Raw genomic sequence first — 21,445 nt, 5'->3', positions numbered from 1 at the left:
TTCTTGACAAAAAAAAATACTGAACTTGAATCAAATTAGCCTGTAGCTATAACCTCCAGTCTACAGAAATGACTGGAGATTCAAAATAGAAGCTCTAGAAAATGACATCACAGAAAGCAACCAGTCAAGCCTGAATGGATGTTTTTAAAAGGACTGTTTTATATTAAAAGAGACACTTAGAAATATAATAAAGTCCCCCAAAAGGGCCTTATTTGGATCCTAACTCAATCAAGCCAACTGCAGTTGTCAACAACATTAGACAGATCTCTGATTGTCCATTAGATAATATTAACAAATTAGATAATATTAAATCTTATTAAGGAATTACATATTAAGAAATGCTGTTGGATGTTATAATGCTCTAAGCTTACAAGGCATGATGCTTATAAAGATGTTATTTTCTTCGATGTATTCTCAAATTTTTAGTAATGAAATCAAATAATGTCTCAGATTTGCTTAAAATAGGACAGCGACAAGGGAGAGACAGATAAAACAAGCATGGAAAACATGAGTGGTAGGCATGGCTCAGTGATTGACTGGTGGGGTTCATTGTTCTCTTTAGTTTTGTGTATATTTAGAAATTCTTATATAAATGTTTTTGTAGTGTGCGCCCCCTTAAGTGGCTTGATTGATAGAGCTTTAACCCATTGGACTCTCATGTTTTAATGCTTTATTTTACATGCCTTTTAGACAACATGAGAGAGCCCAGTAAATATTCTAGTCGCCCAGGCGATTCTTCTATCCATCAATGAGGAGCCGCCGTGCAACCCTCTTCCTCAGAGACCTGCCAATGAGCAGCTCCAGCGCGTACCCTCCTCCTTCACCACCACTTGGCCCACCCCCCCACGGCCGAAGAGCCCCCAGCTCCCAACCTGATTGGAAGGTGATCTCACTGAACATCATCCAGGTGTCAGCAAAATGGTACTGGCACTTGATGGCGCTGGCCATGCGGTGGTGGAGGGGCACCGTGACAAAGCGAGCACTGGGGTTGACGTCGTCCAGGACAAGGGGGAAGGACACGGCGTTAGGTTCCCACTCGTTGGCTTCAGAGCGGAAGTAGCACTGCACCTCCTTAAAAATCTTCACTCCTTTAGCAAACATGTTGTTGCAGTGGACCTGGCAGGGAAAGGGGTGTTTGAGTGACAGGCTGATACCAATGAGTGGCAGAGGGACAGGGACAACCTAACCCAGCAAAATCCTAGCCCCGGCAGTTTCTCCAAGCACCACCCTCGGGTGGATAGTTGGTGCTCTGCTGTCTTTTGGACCTGTCCCTCCAGGAACTTCACAGTGGCGTGATGCATTGGTCTGATCCTCCAAAACAGGGGTGTTTTCCCCAGTCACCTCTCTGCACCTGTGTGCCCCTGGCCACCTCATTTCCTGTTGCCTCATCTGCTAAATGAGGGCTGGACCAGCGTCCTCTTGGGTCCTTCCTTCCCCTTAACACTCCCAAGTCTCTAATCCTCTCCAGCCCATTTGCTTTCCACCCAGAATCAAGCTATTTTGACTGAGGTAAGGGGAGCCCGCCCTCCTCCTTCCTCCCAGGTACATGCTGAAGCCAGTCCACCCCTTCTAACAGGAAGTTGAGAAACCGGAAATAATACACAGTGTGAAAACAAATTCAGCTTTCTCTTTAGAAATCTTGCGTCAAGTGCTGCGTATTAGCAGTTTTCAGCCAGGGACACAAGACTGAAGTATCTATTGTAATTAAATTCAGTTTAGGTAAAGTCATTCTGAGAAGGGCATGGAACCTTCCTCACAGATATTTTCTAAGATAAGAAGGTCTTTTGGAAAGTAACTTGTATCTTCTTGCCTGCTGCCGTGGCTCTTTCGCCAGGCTATTTGTATGGCTTTTAAAAGGTCATAAAAACAAAGATCCCATAGCCGTTCCTCTGGAACACCGTCCTGTGTTTAACATCCCTCAACAACGGAACATGCATGTTTGTAACTAGGTCAGGTCCCTCGTGACCATTCAGGGACATTTCCTCCGGCTCAGTCATACATGGAAAGTGGGGCTTTGCTGGTCACTATCCCCTGAATTAAAAGAGTTCACAGGTCAGGGGCGCCTGGGTGGCTCAGTTGATTAAGCGTCCAGCTTCAGCTCAAGTCATGATCTCATGGCTTGTGAGTTCGAGCCCTGCATGGGGCTCTGTGCTGACAGCTCAGAGACTGGAGCCTGCTTCGGATTCTGTGTCTCCCTCTCTCTCTGCCCGTCTTCTGTTCTCTCTCTCTCTCTCTCAAAAATAAATAAACATTATAAAGAATAAAAATTAAAATAAAAGACTTCATAGGGTTGGAAAAGCATCATTGCCATTCTGGGAATACATTTGCTATTTGCATTTTAATGTCTTGCTCAGGCCCTAAACTGTAACCCTTCAACTGTCTTTGATACCCTTCTCTGCTTTCTGGATGATAAACACAGGACTCCCGTTCAGAGTTTATTTTCAGCTGAAGAAGCAGCAGCAATGATGATAAAAATTTTATGATCAAAGAAATGAGCAGAGATGTTCTGAAAAAAAAAAAAAATAAAAACAGAATAAAATCACCTACTTGGACTTATTTCCTAATGAGCTAGTGCTCAGATAAGTTTGGTCTGCCAGTGGCCAGTCAACAACAGAACAGTCTAGAACCCTATATGCCTAGTCCAATGATCCTGCCAATACCATGCCACACAGAAATGGAACAAGTCGCCCTAACTTTTCCATTTGGATTTTCCTGTAAAGGTTTTAATGATGAAAACATCTGTTAGTACCTTTCTTGGGATGGATTAGCCATTCCAGTTTATTGAGCACAAGTCAATGGAGCAAGACTAAGAAACAAAATACCAACTACAGCTTCAATAGATTTTTCAGATTTTTTTTTTAAATCTGCAAAATGTTAGAGGCGCCTGGGTGGCTCAGTCAGTGTAGCGTCCAGCTTCAGCTCAGGTCATGATCTCACGGTTGGTGGGTTTGAGCCCCATGTCAAGCTCTGTGCTGACAGGTCAGAGCCTGGAGCCTGCTTCAGACTCTGTGGTTCCTTCTCTCTCTGCCTCTCTCTCTCAAAAATAAATAAACATTGAAATCTGCAACCTGTTGTATAAGTAGCCTGTAGGGGAGGTAATGATATATTCTACAGATGTTTGGGGAATTCTCCTGGAATGCAAATAAATAGTATATAATTTCATTCCCCTATGGACTTACATATTTACTTAATAAATACAATACATTTTAAAAATAAACTAACATATGTCAATGGTATATTTTGACTATACTTCAGGAGTGGGGAGAAGGAGTAATAATTTGCCTAGAAAGCAATAACTACTCTCTGGAAGATGTTAGTGACCTGAAAGTCATCTTTTACATTTTATTTGTCTCAGGAAAATTAAAATACGCTAGAGACCTGTTTGGCCTCAACAAGACTGACCCTGAGTTAGCTCCTTAGAAGTTTCTTCAACCTGCGTAGTGCAGAATATGCTTTTGAGTCATTTTGACGTGTGACGAATTAGTTAAAAAGGAGCTCGGTGGGGGGGGGTCAGGAAGATCAAAGTCTACTGACTAAATATTCTAACTTCATGGAGAGTTTAAAATACATATTAATTGTGAGACTACAAATTATCCCAATGGCATATTTTTGTGAATTGATATGCATATTCATAAGTGCATGTGGGTATATCATTATTCAGTGATATAAATAAATTTTCCCTTGAGGTATATTTTTGTTACTATGCGTATCCACTTCTGCCCCCCCCAGAAGAACTGTGAAGAATAATATGTTATACAATTGCACACAGGTATGTTTTATAACTGCCAAGGAGCCATCCTTGAACAATACACAGGCAGATGCACACGTGTTCATGCTCTATTCTCATCTTAAATGTCTGTCCATTTAATTAATGGCTATTATTCCAGCTAGGAAATATTATCACATTTACATGTGAGAGTTATAGTAGTATAATAGAGAGTAATATAATTATAACATTATACTTATATAATAGTAATATAATAGTATTAGAATAGAATAGAGAGTATATAATAGGGTAATATAATAGTCATATAATGGATTTTCTTTTTGACTCCAAGTTTGTGCCAAGAATGGCAAATTTTGATCTACTAAGAGCCTTTAATGATGACACAGAGGAGTGTCTGGATGGCTCAGTGGGTGGAGCATCCGACCTTGGCTCAGGTCATGATCTCATGGTCTGTGGGTTCAAGCCTCCCATTGGGCTCTGTGCTGACAGTTCAGAGCCTGGAGCCTACTTTTGATTCTGTGTCTCCCTCTCTCTCTCTGCCCCTCCCTTGCCCATGCTCTGTCTCTGTCTGTCTCTGTCTCTGTCTCTGTCTCTCTCAAAAATAAACATTTAAAAAAATAAAATAAAAAATAAAATAAAATGATGACACAGACTTCCTTCTTCGGGGCCCCATGTCATCCTACATGTCCCCTTTTGCAAATAAATAGCACCTTGTCCCACTGAACTGCAAGTCATCCCAAGGCAGGGATGAGTTCTTACTCATCCGTTTACCCCCAGAACTTAGTCTAGCGCTATGTATACTCCAAATACTGGAGCTAAATTTAGAGCAAAGATAGAGGAATGAATTTAGGACACATATATTTGAAGCAGAAGACTGGGTGTAAATAAAGGCAAAGTCACCAATTGGTTGGCCATTAATATTCTGTCCCCAACTATTAACAGGTGAAATAACAGATAGATAGGAGCCATGTGTGAGGTCAAATTTACTTGCCCTCTCTCTTTCCTGGGCCTCAAATTGGAATTCCTCTAAGGCCCCTTCACAGACCAGTAAGAGTATATGTGACCCATGAAAATTTCAGGGGTCTCTGTTACATTCAACAAAAGGACTTTCTACTGCTAAGCCCCAGTTTTCCTCAAGCTTAGAGTTCAGGTCGGAGGAGCTTGAAATCTAGTAAGGCGACCAGACAGATGTGTTGTTGCCATAGATAAAGAAACAAATAACTCTGGAGACAGAAGAGAATGGAGGCTTCTATCATGATTTCTCCTGAGAAATTATGCATGGGTAGAAGAAACAGGGTAGGGGTGGGAAATGATTCCAAAGCCAAAATACAAAATACTCAATTCTTCCAGTGAGAATCAGAGCTGCAATGAGCCAGCTTTACTGATAAAAGGATGTCTTGTCCCTGGGGAGCGCTGGGCAGAGCCATAAAATGATTGCCATGGACTCTAGTTACTTTTGCTTTTGTGGGTCCCTCCCTCCATAAAAAAAATTAAAATTGTATTTTTAAACCATGTTGTTCAACAGACGAAAATAATAATTTTTGACCCTAAAAGATCCTTTTTCCCCGATGTTAAAAGAAGTTAAAACATTTCCATAGGCCTTAAAAGTATGGTGGGCTCTAGACACTGGAGCCAGACCTAATGGCACTTAGACTCTGATGCCGGAACAACGACAAAATACATTGAGAAACAGCGACCTAGACCAAGCCCCTTTTTCACAAGTGAAGCAAGAAGCGCACAGGGACTTGTGAAGCACAGGTAGCTAGTAGCAGAACACCTATCTGAATCCAGCTCTGCTGGCAACACCCAGCATTCTTTCTAGCAAGCCTTTTCTCTTCACCATTATTTTGGCTTCCTTGGAAACCTTCCACCACACCTAACTCCACTGACCTTCATGGTGGTGAAATTCCGGATGCGGTCAAATTCAAACATGATCTCGATGTAACCACCGGGGGCACTCTCGTTCCTCCAGCCCACATAGTCATAGCCTGGCCACACGTGGTATTCATGGGTCTGAGTGAAATCGTCCAGGCCTGACACCCCATCTGTCAGCTGGCCCAACCCTTCGGTCATGCTGCTCAGGCCAGAGGAAGAGAAGGGAAAGGGAGAAAGGAACCTGGAGTTAATTACACATTCATGGAAGCGCTTTTACCCAGCTTCTTTACCCCGGGGTTTTGTAAGAGTTGATTATCTTGAAGCTTGAAGGATTATGAAAAAAAAATCCATTATATTTTATAGAATTGACTCATTTATCCTGCATCAATGGAGAACAAATAATTCATACCAATGAATTTTACGAAGTACTTAATGCTTACTCTTTTAGTAGGAAAGCTTTTAAAAATATTTTACCATTTTATAAGAAAAGCTTTCTATAATCTATTGTATCCTTACCTATTCTTGCATACTGAATACAGCCAGCTTTTATTCGACATTATCAAACGCATTTGATTAATGAATCCATTAACGAGTAAATGAGGGAATGGATGGATCAATGCATAGAATGAACACTACAGTAGATGGTAGCATTTGACCATCACTAAGCAGTCTCAGAGCTTGTTGGAAATGTTTCTGTATGACAACTGTATGTTGTCATTTTTCAGTGAATCAATTCCAGAAAAGCTAGTCATGTCCGATTCCACCCCACATCCAGCAACCCAACTTGAGGTCAAACTAAAGGGGAAAAAAAAAGTAATCAATGCCAAATTCAAGTACTAATTTAGATGTAATTTTAATTAAAGTGGTAGAATACTAGGCTCATGGAATAAAATGCATTATTTACGTGAGGGTCTCAGAAATTGGATTTAGTCTTGTTTTCTAGCTTGGCAGTCTTTCCACTTCCGATTGTAAGGCTTTGCTTGATTGGTATACGGGATGATTGGGTGTTTATGTCAGATTGACTATCTGAGGAACATAGAGATCTTCTTGCTTCTTTATGGAGAGACAGAGCAAGGAATTCCTGGAAGTTCTCTCTCCTCAAGCTCTGCCTTTCAAGCTCTAAACAATGAATCAGGAGTCTCCCAAATGAAGAAATTGGGATACTCACCCTCAAGCAATAATGCAAGTGCCCCTTGAGGTTAGACAAAAGTTATGAATTTACAAAAAAATAATAATAATGATTGGTGATTATGCCAGCCTTACAGGTACACTTTTGTTTGTTCATTGAAAAATGTTTGGCAAATTATAAAATTTGACTGGCCTTATCCACAGTGACCAGAGCTTGGGTGTCCCTTCCAAGGATTTGCCATCTTTTTCTTCTCTCTACAGATCAGAAGGCTGGGAGAACATAAGTTTACTTGCAATAAATATATTTCCCATTGTCCCCAGAATAATAAATCCCCATGAAACTCTTATGAAAAGCAACACAAATTAAAAAGTAATTTCTCGTAGTCAAAATTAAATCGAATGGGGATAGGATAAGCAAAGAAACTTTCCCTGTTTACTTCATATCCTTTAGAATCATTAGGATTACTACAACGAGAACATACTACTTCTATAATTTTTTTAGTTAAAAAAAAGGAACTTTTGCTACTAAAACTATCTATTCCTGAGACTCTGAATTAGGTGACTTATACCTCATCACTCAGACACACGTCAAAGGGATATATATCTCACTACCACAGTTATCAAGTGCAGGAAGTCTGTATCTAAATCTCTGTATTCTTGATCTTTCCTTCTGTTACCAGTTACCTGCCTTACTTATCTATTTGAACGTCTTGACAGTCCCTTAAACTTATATCCCAAACTAACCCCATCATCGCCCCATTCTAAATGAAATCCTTCACCTAAGTTTTCCATTTCTGCCCACGTCCTTCCCCAGCTTTAAAAATCTTCAGTGATGTGTTCTGTCAATGATTATGTTGACGAAGAGAAAATCAACTCCCCCTCCTCTTCCTCCTAGCCCTGACATTCAAGTTCCTCCAAAATCTGATGGAACCTGTCCTATAGTGCAGAATCATCCACTATTTTGCTACAGAAGTATGGCTGGGGGTTCGCTAAACTGTTGGCCTTTACCAGGCACTCCCCTAAACTTCACAGGGTCGTCCTTCTGTCCCTATGCTATTGACTCTGCCTAAAACGCCATTTCAAGATTCTTTACCTGCGAAAGTTCCACCCATCCTTTGGTGCCTCCTTCAGATTTCATTTAATTCCATCATGTCTGCTGGTTTTCCAATCAGATAAAACCTTATATGCATTTAGCACTTTACCTTTACAGAATGCTTTTCTTACACATTTTTATCACTTTAGCAAACAGAAGTGACTTTTATTATGTGACAACACCCGGTGTTTTCACTCCCGGTGCTGTGCTTTATCCTACCGTGGCTTTCCCCTACCGTGGCTTCCTCTTTCCCTTGATCCCCAGAGCACTCTTACGATCTCTTACTCCAATGCTTATATCACAGCAATTTATATCCTGATTTAGTCCCCATTCCTAACTGTGAGCTTCTTAAAGGTAAGATCAAGGGCTTCCTTGTGTTTGAATACCTACCAAGTCCGGCCAAATTCCTCGCAGGTAGTAACAGTGGATTAGCAAAGATTTATTAGACTAAACTGAATTCAGTTGATCTCTGATTTCCCCTAGCCTCAAGCATATGCCAGTTTGGGGTGTGGCTGAGGGAAATGATGCCCAGTGTAGGCTACGGGGAAGAACGGTGACTAAGCACACGGAAAGGAAGTAGCTGGAAATTGAATACTGGATGAGTCAGGTCTTCCTTCAGGGGACGGCAGTTGGTGGGGCAAGAGTTTATTCTTCACACCTAAGACAGTGGAAGCATTGTAATCCCTCATTCCCCTGCCTGAGACTAACCTCTCCCTCTCTTAACCACTAGAAACCTCCATCATCTAGACCGGATTTAACCTCTCTCCCAGGCTCAATCTTTGTAGACAAAGACCAAGTTAAGAGAGAGAAAGGTGGACTAGAAGAAAAACGGCAAGGCTCAGAGTGACATGAGTTAGGTAGGAAAACCTCTCATCCAATCCTAAATTCCCACTGTGTCCATGCTCCTCCGCCGTGGCCCTCCCTAGGTCCACCTCAGGACTACGCACTGGTCCCTCCTGCTGTCCCCAGTCGAGCTGCTGCTGCAGTCAAGCCTGCTTTCTTTCCTCTGCTCCCTGCTACCTGCCTCCCCTGCTCTAATTATCATCTCATCATGGAAACTCTCCTTGTCTGTTATAAGCCTTACAGGTGTCCTTTTCATAACTGCTAAACATTTATATTTATGGGGTTCATTCTTCCTGAACTTCTTGACCTGTCCAATTTATTATACTTATAACTTCAATCCTTCTGGCCCTTTGTCTCCATAAGTAGGCCATTATTAGTGTCCTGTTTTTTACTAGTTATTAGTGTCCATATGTCCTGTTGTAAAGGACAGGTCAAAAAATATTAAAAAATTAAAGGTCAAAAAAATATAGGGGCGCCTGGGTGGCTCAGTCGGCTAAGCATCCTACTTCGGCTCAGGTCATGATCTCATGGTTCCTGGGTTCGAGCCCCACATTGGATTCTGTGCTGCCCACTCAGAGCCTGGAGCCTGTTTCAGATTCTGTGTCTCCCTCTCTCTCTCTCTGCCCCTCCCTTGTTCACACTCTGTCTCTCTCTGTCTCAAAAATAAATAAACATTAAAAAAAAAATGTTTTTAAATGGCTACCATACCTGGAGCCATAACTACTATTTCAGCTCTTGTTTTGTGTAATTTATTGTTTCCTTTGTCTTCCCAAACTAGGCTCTAAGTTTCTTGCAGATAAAGACTCCATACTTTACTTCATCTAAGTTATTTCACAATGCCTCGTACGGGGCTTAAACAAACACTAGTTGGTTGACCAGTTGATTGGTTATCGATCCCAAACCATAATAAAATAGTACTTTCTTCTAGTGGCCCCTTTCCCATTCTGATGACCATAGTTTTCCAGGACTTACCTGTACCCAACGGCTCCATCATAGACAGAATCATTCAGATAAATGACAGAGCCTCCGGGGAGTACAAATTGCTGTCCAGCTGGAGCATTATAAGACACCAAGCCATCTGTCAAAGGAAACACACATGTGTTAGCGCCTTTGGGAAGGAAGTGTACCTACAGCTCAGACTGACTTTCCCAGGGAGCTACGTGAGACTCCAAAGGTATGGTGTGTCCACACAGGACTCAAGCTGGGTCCAAAGGGAGCACTGCTGAGGAGCACTCCTCAGGAGCAGTCAGTGAAGTGACTCGGGATGGATTATTCCAGGAGTGGAATAAAGCCTTAGGGGGAGGAACAATGTCCTTTCTTGAGCCTAACCTACAGGGAACCACTTCACTCCAGAGATTATGAATCCCACACCTTTCTGACTCGATTGCCCTTATATTCTAGGAGCTGGGGATTATAGAAAGGTCCAGAAGCTCTGCCTCTAGAGACCTACCTAGCCAGACACAGCCATAAAGCTCCACCCGCATGCACACGTTCATGGAGTGGTCAGTGACTGGAATGAAGCGGACAAATCTGGCCACGATGGGTGGCTCCAAGTCCTTTAGGAAAATGTCATAGGGGTTACTATTCCCATCCAGCACCTGAGGAGAGACAAGAGAAAGAGTAGGGAGATGCTGGGAGGTTATGCTGATTCTTCTTCACCCCGTTCGTGGACCCTCTCATTTTCATAGAAGGAGCAGCTCTCCCAGCAACCTTGACATTCCTCCGGGTAGCCCCTCCCCACCCTCCCACATCCTCATCCTCAGTCACACATTGACAAGGGCATGCCAGGTCTACGGATGCACATACCTACAGGACAGCCTGTGTACTTCCTCTTCTAGCCTAAGTCAAAATATGGTCCTGGACATCTCAGGGTCTGGATGTCTCTTCTTCCTACCTGTTTCCCATGCCGGTTCCGCCAAGAGATCCAGCGAGTGCCATCCCGACTGTAATTGATCTTGTACATGGGGGCAAACTCAATGCCATGGCCCCCAGCATGGCGCCCTTGGGTCCCCACCAGAGTGATAAAGTGCAGGGTGTGCAAGTCAATCTGTAGGAACTCCTTCAGGTCATCAGGCTCCACTGGAATCTCAGGGCACCAGGCTCCATCCCCTTCTTCTGAGTCCAGCCTTTTGACACAAGGGATGGGGAGACACAGAGGAACCATGGGACTAGAGTTTTTTCCCAATAGAGAGCAAGCAGCTGCCCTGTCCTGAGGGGAGAAAGTATATCCAACCCAAGACTCATCTAAAAAGTTGGGACTCCAGTCTAAAAAGACTCTTTGGGTCTCCCCTCAAGCCTGACAGTCCTCTGTCCCTGGGGCACTGTGAAACCCAGATAGACAGACAGCGTTGGGGCTAGAGGCCTTCGTATCAGATGTAGTCTTTATTTCTCACCCCGATTTAAAGACTCAAGGGAAATTAAACTCTTTTTACCCTCTGCTCCCCCATGAGTCATTTTACCTCCCCCTTCCTCTTTCAGGCCCAGCATAATAAGGGTGGCCACCCCTTGCTTGGATATCAAGTTATAGGAAGGAGGAGGGAGGGATCATAAGATTTCCAGTGTGGGTTATGTAATGCAGTGGAATTTTAACCAACAGGACGGGCATGGCAGCCCAGCGGAACACCGTGGGAACCCATGATGAGGGTGAGGGGTGGGAGCGTGTCAGGAGAGTAGAAAATGATCTGGTTTCATTTTATTACCTCCAAGCTGAGCTACCAGGGAGCAAAATTGTGAAATCAGTAGAAGGTTTCTTTTGGGAACCTCTTACCACTTTCCCTCTTCCCTGGAATGTTCCTTTCCTCACAGATGCCAACCTACTCATTGCTGTTCTCTTCCAACCCCACCAACCATCACTCTCATCTTTCACATACTAAGAAATTATAGAGGAGGTTTACTAAGGTCGTTTTTCCAGTGGGTGATTCCATTTTAACAGAAGTCAACACTACACACCATTAAAAAAAAAAAAAAGCAGATTCCGGGAGGATTAGACCCTAACCAGCAGAGTAGCTTTTGACAAGGGAGTTTATTGCTTTGGAGGACCCCTCCTACTAGGCCACTAGGAACCCACCATACTCTTCATGGATGAGGATGGCCCTTCAATGAGGTCTCCTGGAGAGAAGGGAAGACTTTGCTGGAGGCCTCCGTGTCTGCTTAAAGCCTTGATGTTTTGTACTGTGAGTGATATTTCCCAGGTACCCACTGAGAAGAGGATCAGGTCTCCTAGCTTCCAGTGTCCTACCTCATCTGCACCTTCCCCAATCCGCCACTGTAGGGAGCTTCCTGCAGTTGCTCACACTGAGAAGGTGAAGTAGAGCAAACCCACTGCATATCAATGAAACCATCCTTTGTGGCTTCATTCCCATTCATCCCACAGCTCACGGCCCTGTGATTGGGAAAGGGTCTCTAGACCAGCGTGTTGCTGCTAAACCCTGAATTCTCTCCCTGAAAATACACAGGACAGGCCCACTTGATGTCCTTCCCCTATGCCTACCAGCTCCCACCCTTCTTCCCCAGCCCCTTGAGTCAGAAAATGTATGCAACCCAGGACTCAGGCTTTCCTGGGGTTATCCATCCTCACCTTCCGTACTTGGCAGCTGTGGATTCTGACCACTGACTGGAAGCTGTGATGTCCTCATCTGGAATGTGGCCTCCTGACATACCCAGAGGATAGCGGCAGATGGCTGGACCAAGAGAAGCCAAAGGAAAAAAGAGAGGAAATACTTTTCTTTTTATTTCCAAAGGTGCCCCACCCCCTTCTAGGAAGAACGTAATTGGTGACTGGACAGGGAAACAGAATGCTTAAATTTTCCTAAGGATTTCTATACCTCAGTTTGATCACCTAGAGACTCTCTGCCTTTTCTCCCTGGCCCTGCCCCCAAACTTATTTGCATTCAATCCCTTAAGCACTGACCTTCGGCCACACCTATCTTTGGGTCCCAAACTTGACAAGTAATATAACATAATGCAATGTGCTGATTTATTCTTTTATTTGGTAATAAGCCCGTAGCCCATCTCCATCACCTTCTCAGCAGATGTGTGCTACTAACCGGTTTCCCAAAGGTGCTGAGTGATGCTCACAGCCACCAGATACCACCTGATCCAAAGCATTCTTTTTTCTAGATAGCTGATTGCCCAAAACCACGGGGCAAAGCCAACTGTCCTATGAATGTACACAGCTTTGGCCCCCATCAGCACCATGTTTTGGCCTCTGGCTATTAACAATAGCCTCTGGGGAGGGACTTCCACCTACAGCCAAGAGAGAGTAACAAGGACCAGATTTACTCTCCTGGGTGAAACCACCAAAGAATGGATGAAGTATACAAAACACTGAGTTTCAAACAATGAATATCAGACACCAAAGGCCAACATTCCCTGAGAGGGCACAAAGAAGATGAGTCTTAGAGTGGCACCAGCTTACTGCTGTGACAGACTCCAGGCTGTGGTTGAGAACTAGGCAGGGTTTGGAGGCTTCCCCAAATCAAGGAGACAAGAATAAGAGTCTGGAGTGGTCAGGGGGATCTAGGGTTGCCAGAGAAATACAGGATTCCTAGCTAAATTTAAGTTTCAGATAAACAATGAAGAATTTTTCAGTGTAAATATGTACAGTGATAGTAGGCAGATAAAGAAGCAGAGAAATAGAACCTACAATGAGAAAAACAATCCATCAATTGAACTGATTCACAATATAGAAGAGGGTCGCCCCGGTGGCTCAGTCAGTTAAGAGTCTTCGGCTCAGGTCATGATGTCACAGTTTGTGAGTTCCAGCCCTGCATCGTCCTCTCTGCTGTCAGCCCAGAGCCCACTTCAGATCCACTGTCCCTCTCTTTTTCTGTCCTTCCCCCTTTCGTGCGCTCTCTCTCTCTCAAAAGCAAATAAAAATATTAAAAACAAAAATTTTAAAAATAATATTAAACCAATTATAACTATATTGTTATAAGGTCAGCCACTGTAAAAAACACTACGGAATTTCCTCAAAAACATTTAAAAAAGAATTATCATATGATCCAGTAATTCCACTACTGGGTATTTACTCAAAGAATACACTAATTTGAAGAGATATATGTATTCCTGTGTTAATTGCATTAATTATAATATTATATTTTATAATATTTATTATAATATTATAATATTTATATTATATAATATTTATATTATATTATGTTTTATTATATATTGTATATTATATATTATAATAATTATTATAATATTATAATATTATATAATATTATAATATAATTATAATAGACAAGATATGGAAGCAACCCAAGTGTCCATCCATAGGACTTAATCCATAGGATTAAGGATATGTGGTATATGTTGGAACATAATGGAATATTACTTAGCCATAAAAAGAATTAAATCTTGCCATTTACAACAACATGGTTGGACCTAGGGGGTATAAGGCTAAGTGAAATGTCAGCAGAGAAAGGCAAATATCATATGATTTCACTCATAAAAAGAATGTAAGAAACAAAACAAAACAAATGAACAAATAAATCAAAACAAGAGACAAACAAAAAATCCAGTCTCTTAAATACAGAGAACTGGTGGTTGCCAGAGGGGAGGTGGGTGAGGAGGATGTGAGAAATAAACAAAGGGGATAAAGAGTACACTTATCTTGATGAACAGTGAGAAATGTTGAATTGTTGAATCATTATGTTGTACACCTGAAACTAATATAACACTGTAGGTTAATTATGCTTTAATTTAAAAAAATAATAAATATATACAAGGAGAGCTATATGAGATATGGAAGGATAGAAATAAAATTTCTAGAGATGAAACTTGATTGTATGAGAAAGTACATTGGATAAGATTAAAGGAATTATACATTATGATTATTCATTATACATTAAAGATTGGTGAACTTAAAGACAGAAATAGGAACTATCTAAAATAAAACAATGACAGAAATTAATCAAACCACTCAAATAATCAATCAAACAAAAAGAACATCAGTAAGTTGTGAAACAATTTCAAATATCCTAATATACATGTAAATGGATTCCTTAAAGATGAAAAGAGCGGAAGACAAAAAAAATATTTGAATAAAACATGGTGGAAATTTTTTTCAAATTTGATGAAATTATAAACCCAAGAGGCTCAGTGATTTGAACCATAAGAAACATGAGGAGAATTACACTACAGTACATCATAATCCAACTACTTAAAACAGATGGTAAGGAGAAAAGGTTTTAAGCAGCCAGAGAAAAAGGATACATTATGAACAGAAGACCAAAGATAAAAATGATAGCAAATGTCCCACTGGAAATGGTAATTACATAATAAATATATAAGATGATTTTTCATGTTATTTAAATCTCTTTAAATGGTAATTGACTATTTAAATAAAAACAGTAACAATATACTGTGGGATTTATAATATATACAAAAATAAAATGCATGAAAACAATAGCATGAGGGCTGAAAAGGGAAAAACAGAAGGTATCCTGTTGGAAGATTTTTTTTAATGTTTATTTATTTTTGAGAGAGCACAAGCATGAGAGGGGCAGAGAGAGAGAGGGAGACACAGAATCTGAAGCAGGCTCCAGGTTCCAAGCTTTCCAGCACAGTCTGACACAGGGCTTGAACTCATGAACCACAAGATCATGACCTGAGTCAAAGTCAGACAACCAGCTGAGCTACCCAGGTGTCCCTCTTGTTGGAAGATTTTTATACTCTGTGAAGTGATATACTATCACTTACGAGACAGACTTTATTTAATTAAAGACATACACAACAAACCCTAAAGCAAGTACTAAAATAGTATTTTCAAAAAGATTTATAGCTAATAAGTCAACAAGAGATAAAATGGAATCATAAAAAGTTCAATTCACTGAAAGGAAAGCAGAAAATGACAGATAAGTTACAAGTAAAAGGATGGGAAAAGATATACCATAAAAACTTAATTAAAAAAAAAAAAAGCTGGGGTGGTTATATTAATACCAGATACAACAGATTTTAAGACAAAAAATAGAGATGGTATTTCATAATTATAAAGAACACATGACAGTCCTAAATGTTTATTTATATAATATATTTTTATAAAAAAAAAAAAAAAAAAAAAAAATGTTGCAGGGGAAAATGAACAAAACCACATGTAGTTAGAGATTTCAATACTTATATCTCAATAATTGGTAAAACAAGTGGACCAAAAAATCAGTAAGTATATTGCAGATGTGAACATTATGCACTAGTTTTACCTAGTTTGAAATTTACAGGATTCTACTAAAAAACATACAGTATTCATTCTTTTGAGGTGCACATGTAATATTTACCAAGATAGACTATATTCTGAATCATAAAACAAGTCCCAATAAATCTGAAATATTCAAGTTGTACCAAGTATGTTCTCTGTCATAATGCAATGACTAGTTAGAAAAATACATAATAGAAAGATATCTGGAAAATCCCCAAATATTTTCAAACTAGCATAACACTTTTCTAAATATGCCATGGGTCAAAGAAAAAACCAAAAGGGAACTTAGAAAGTATTCTGTACTGCAAGATAATGAAAATGTAACATAACAAAATTTGTGGAGACTACTTGAGAAGTACTTATGAATTACCACAGGAAAACCCTACAATAGGAAAGAGGAAAGATCTCAAAATAATAACTTCAGTTTTCACCTTAAGAAACTAGAAAAAGTAGAGCAAATAAAATACAAAGCAATTATAAGAAAGGAAGTGATAGATATATTAGTGGAAATCCATGAAAGAGAAAACAGAAAAAAAAAAAACAGAGAAACTCTATAAAACCAAAAGCTGGCTCTTTGACAAGACTTAAAAAGGAAAGCAAAAGAATCTCTAGCCAGATTGATCGGGAGAGAAAAAAGAAAACACTACAAACATCAGGAGTGAAGGAAGTTTCCTTGTTACAGAAATTAGAGATATTAAATGTATAATAAGAGAATATTATAAACAATGTTATGCCAATAATTTCAACAACTTAGATAAAATAATCAAAATTTTGGAAGATACAAAGCACTAAAGCTCATTTATAAAGAGGGATAACCTGAGTATCATTTATGTTCTAAAAAATTTAAATATATAGTCAACAACCTTCCTACGAAGAAAACCCCAGGACAAGATGGCTTTACTGTTGAATTCTACCAAATATTTCAGAAAGAAAAAATACCAAGCACTCACAAACTCTTCTAGAAAATTAAAGAGGAGAGGATACAAGAGAATATTTCCTGATTCATTTTATGACATCAGTATTACTCTAATATAAAAACCAAATAGGAACCTCATAAGAAAACTATCAGCCAATAACCCTCATGAATATAGATACAAAAACTCTAAACAAAATTTTAGTAAACTGAATACAAACATATATAAAAAGAATAATACATCATGATCAAGTAGGATTTATTCTAGGAATGCAAGGTTGGTTTGACATTCAGAAATCATTCAATGTAATTCACCACAGATTTAGAAAGTCAAACTATATCATCACTTGCAAAGACACAGAAAAAACATTTGCTAAAATCAAACATCATTTCCTGATAAAAGTTCTCAGCAAACTAGAAATAGAAAGGAATTTTCTCAATATAAACAATTGTAACAGAATATTATGAAAACCTAAATGCCGACAAGTTGGACAACTTAGAAGAAATGGATAAATTCCTAGAAACATAAGCTACCAAAACTGAATCAGGAAGAAATAGAAACTTTGAATGGATCAATTACCAGCACTGAAATGGAATCAATTCATAACACTCCCAAAAAACACAAGTCCAGGACCAGACAGCTTCCCTGGCAAATTCTACCAAACATTTAAAAAAGAGTTAATACCTATTCTTCTCAAACTATTCCAAAAAATACAAGAGGAAGGAATCATCCTGATACCAAAACCAGATAAAGCCACCACAAAATGAAAGAACTACAGGTCAATATCTCTCATGAATATGGATGCAAAAATCCTCAATAAAATATTAGCAAACTGAATCCAACAATATATTTAAAAAATCATACACCACAATCAAATGGAATTTATTCCCAGAATGCAAGGGTAGTTTAATATTCGCAAAACAATCAACATGATATGTCACATCAACAAGAGAAAGGACAAAAACCATAGGATCATTTCAATAGATGCAGAAAAAGCATTTGACAAAGTGTAACATGCCTGATGTCATCTGATACTTCCAGAAACAGTATGATGAAGGAAAAGCCATATACAGTCACTTTGGCAAGAATCATGGCCATATATCCCACTGAAACACTTCAATATTCTTGTCCACTGCATTTTCCAAGTCAAATTTGAATCAAGAGAGGAACATGGGACCTAGTATCATTTTGCCTATTCCTGTCAAATGTATAATTTCTGCATCTGAGGTGACAGGGTCTACAAGTAATCATTATGTTTGAATCTCGAGTGTGATTTTGGGCTGTTCAGGAATGAAGCATTAAGTTCTCTAATTCTAAACCCTCTGGAATGTGAAATTGAAGGGAGGAGTAAGGATGAGGAAATATTAATACAGAATTCCAATGGGGCCCAAATTACCAATGAGTGAGGTCAATGAGCATTTCAGAAATCATTCACAGGGTGTGCCCTCTCGTGTGCTCCACCCCTTTATGCAACGGAGGCCATGCCCTGACTCAGGCCTCCTCCGGCCCCCTCCCGGAGGCCTGTCCTACATGTTGTTGAGTGTGCTAAATGTTTTAGTGATGCTGCTTAGTGTCCCTCAGTCTCAGCGACTTAATGGGCACGGAGAAGCTTCTGGACACCTTTATCTCACAGGCTACATGCCCCATTCTGGTTTATCAGAACACTTGCATTGGCATTTGGGACACATGCCAGCTACTAATAAAGTAGAACTTTGTTTTCCTGCTGTTACTGTTCTCTGTGTGTATATTTCCCTCGAGGATTTTCTGGGGAGGGGACCTGGCTGGCCGAGTCAGGCAATCCTTGCTCCTTTGGCTATCATTCATGTCATGGTGCCCCCAACTGCTACCTTGACTCCTAAAATACAGTTAATTGTTCACAGTTTTCTAAGTGCTGCCCCATTGTTTACATCTTGTTTACCCTTACAGTAATCCTATGGAGTAGACAGCGCTCGTATTATTATTCTCAAATTACACATGAGAAAACCAATTAAAGTCCTATTGCTATCAAGTGGTCCTAATCCAAAGTTAGTCCAATGTATCAGATTGCCGCTCTCTGCTTTAACCAAAGAGATGGTATGAGGTAAGCTGTTTCTCCCAACATGCCAGGCTGCAGGCAGAAACATTGCAGATTAGTAAGAGAGCCGGCCTCTGGCACCTTCTTTCCCTTTGGCAGTTGAAGCTTTATTCATGGATCCAGTCCATTTTCCACCCCCAGCATGATAATCAACTTGTAGGCTTTTTGCTCTCCAAATCCATAGGGTTTTTAAGCTCCTATTTTTATTAATTCGTTCATTCAATGATTTTTTTTCCAGCACTACGGGAATATAGCCATAAACAGAACGAAGTACCTTTTGTCAGAGTTTATATTCTAGTATGGGGAAAAAAACAAGAGGCAAATAAATATAAAAGATGAGAGAAGGTGGTAAATGTTGTGAAGAAAATAACATAGGGAAAGGAAACAGGTGCTCTTTCCTGTAAAGAGATAAAGAAGGTCTCTCCGATAAGGCGACTCTGATCAGAGATCTGAGTGAAGGAAGACAGTGAGCCAGGTGACTCTTGGAGGGCAGAATGTTTCACGGGAAGGGAACAGAAGTCAAGAAAAGAGCCTTCTTGGTGGTTCCAAATACAGCAGGGAGGTTGCACACCTGAAGTAGAAAGACTAACTTAGGTTAGATCTAGCGTTGTCTCTGCAATGCAATGAACTTGGTCGCAACTAAAGTAAGCATTTTTTAAAGAAAGAATAGTACCAATTTTGGTAAATTTCTCCTTACTCCGATGTCTGATATTTTTAATTATCTGTTTTATAGCCTTTGGTACATATTTATTTCTCATATGTTATGTGTGAGTCTCATCTCTCCTGTAGATGGCAAACTTTTGGGGGTAAAAAGAGGGTAGGCAGGGGGATTATATATTAATTCAATTTTATTTCTTGGTGCAAATCTGGGGAGACAATATGTGTCCAAAACTATTGATTGAAAAATGAGGTAGAGATAGATTAGGAGTTAGAATAAAGTTGGGTAAATAAGTCACCCTGCAAACCTCACCCCTAGTCTGTTCCATTTCAACCAACTCCACTCTTCCAATTACTTGAGCCAAAAATCTTGAGGCCACCCTTGACTCCTTTCATATTCCATAACCAGCCCATCAGCTGATGAGGAAATCCCACTAGCCACCCTAAAGAATCCCCACCTCCTTCCACACATACGCAGCTACCGTTCTAGGTCAATCTACCGTCTCCTATCACCAGGAATAAAACAATAATCTCCTAATCCAGACTTTCTTTTGTCTACTTTGCCCCATGATCTATGCAAATGTAAATCAGGCTACATAATGCTTCTGCCCATCGCCCCCCGGGAAGTTCCACCTCACTCATAATAACATCCAAAACGTATGCATGGTCTTCGCATCCTCCTTGCTGCTCCTCAAGCACACGAAGTATGCTTCTTCTTCAGGCATTTAAGTATTTAATTTAATAGTGGCAGTAATCTGCGCTGGGTTGAGGAAAGAGAAGAAGAGTATTTCCCTTTATTTTTCATGCATTAACATATCTGAAATCTGAACGCATCTAACAAGCAAATGGTGAGTCATAGCTTAACTGACTGGGGGTGTTTTCTTAGCGTTACACAAAGTGATGGTACAGGAGGGTCAACAGTGTCCTCACTTTAATGATATACTGTGATAATGTCATCATCCACGGATACACTGCATTTATCAAGTGTCAGACAACGTGGTATTTTGTCACTCATTACTTCCTGTTTCTCAGGAATCCCGCATCGATAGGTAAGATGTTAAATAACTGCCTAAGGCCATTCGTGGAGTAAATACTAACTCACTTTAGATTCTGACTCTAAAGACTGCTGTCTCTCAACTATACAACCTGTGGGGGCCGGGGGGTGGGGGAAGATTTCAAATCCACTCTGGGATCTGAGCAAAGTTCACATCCTTTCTGGGTCTCAGTTTTCTAAGGCATTAAATGGTTTCTGGATTCGATGTTTTCTAAGGCAGTGATTCCCACAAGCCAGTCCATAGACCATCTGCTTTAGAATTGCTTGGAAAGGTTGTAGAAGGCATGTTTGTGAGCCCCATCGTAGAGACTTTTCTTCTGTAGGTCTGCAACTATGCCCAGGAACCTGCATATATATATTTTTTAATTCCCCAGGTGATTTTGCCGTGCAGCCACACTTGGGAACCATGTCTCCAGGTCCCGTCCAGCCTGGACACGTGATCAATCTCTGGGGCCATTCCCAAGTCCAAGTCCAGGGACATCCACATTCACAGTCCCACTGGGCTTGCATTCCTGGCTATCATGAATCTCTAGTCACTGGGCCATGAGTGTAAGGAGAACTTCCGTTTCTCGGAACCTCTAAAGTTAACCAGAAATGGGGAAAGAGGGCCGTATAGAGTGAGTCATGATATTGTTGCAAATAACTTCCCCACCAAGGCTTATCCTGGGAACCACAACCAGGAAGTTTTATCACAGCTGCCCTCGCTGCGGCTGCATGAATGAAGCATGTCGGTATTTCTTGGGCTCAGGAACCCTATCTATTTTGTGTTCTGATTATGCCTATGGAGGTACTTTCCATATTTAACAAGGACAGGGAGAGAAAAAGTGAGTGAGAGAGAGAGAGAGAGAGAGAGAGAGAGAGAGAGAGAGATCCCTCCTAGGG

General features: G+C 40.5%; 1 protein-coding gene across 1 annotated transcript in view; it reads right to left on the bottom strand.

The window, feature by feature from the left end:
• DDR2 (discoidin domain receptor tyrosine kinase 2) overlaps positions 1–21,445 on the bottom strand; it is a 138,116-nt gene that overhangs the window by 22,796 nt on the left and 93,875 nt on the right. Inside the window, exons 3-8 of the mRNA XM_039245981.1 lie at positions 12,244–12,346; positions 10,561–10,792; positions 10,117–10,264; positions 9,639–9,744; positions 5,618–5,801; positions 873–1,116 (exon numbers count right to left, since the gene is read on the bottom strand). Of these exons, the coding sequence (XP_039101912.1) occupies positions 873–1,116; positions 5,618–5,801; positions 9,639–9,744; positions 10,117–10,264; positions 10,561–10,792; positions 12,244–12,346 (1,017 nt within the window). The remainder of the gene's footprint in view (positions 1–872; positions 1,117–5,617; positions 5,802–9,638; positions 9,745–10,116; positions 10,265–10,560; positions 10,793–12,243; positions 12,347–21,445) is intronic.

Source organism: Hyaena hyaena, unplaced genomic scaffold, assembly GCF_003009895.1.
Source record: "Hyaena hyaena isolate Hyena2069 unplaced genomic scaffold, ASM300989v1 scaffold_275, whole genome shotgun sequence".
Lineage (NCBI taxonomy): Eukaryota > Metazoa > Chordata > Mammalia > Carnivora > Hyaenidae > Hyaena > Hyaena hyaena.
The sequence above is the reverse complement of the archived record's forward strand: the minus strand, read 5'-3'. Positions and strand labels throughout refer to the sequence as shown.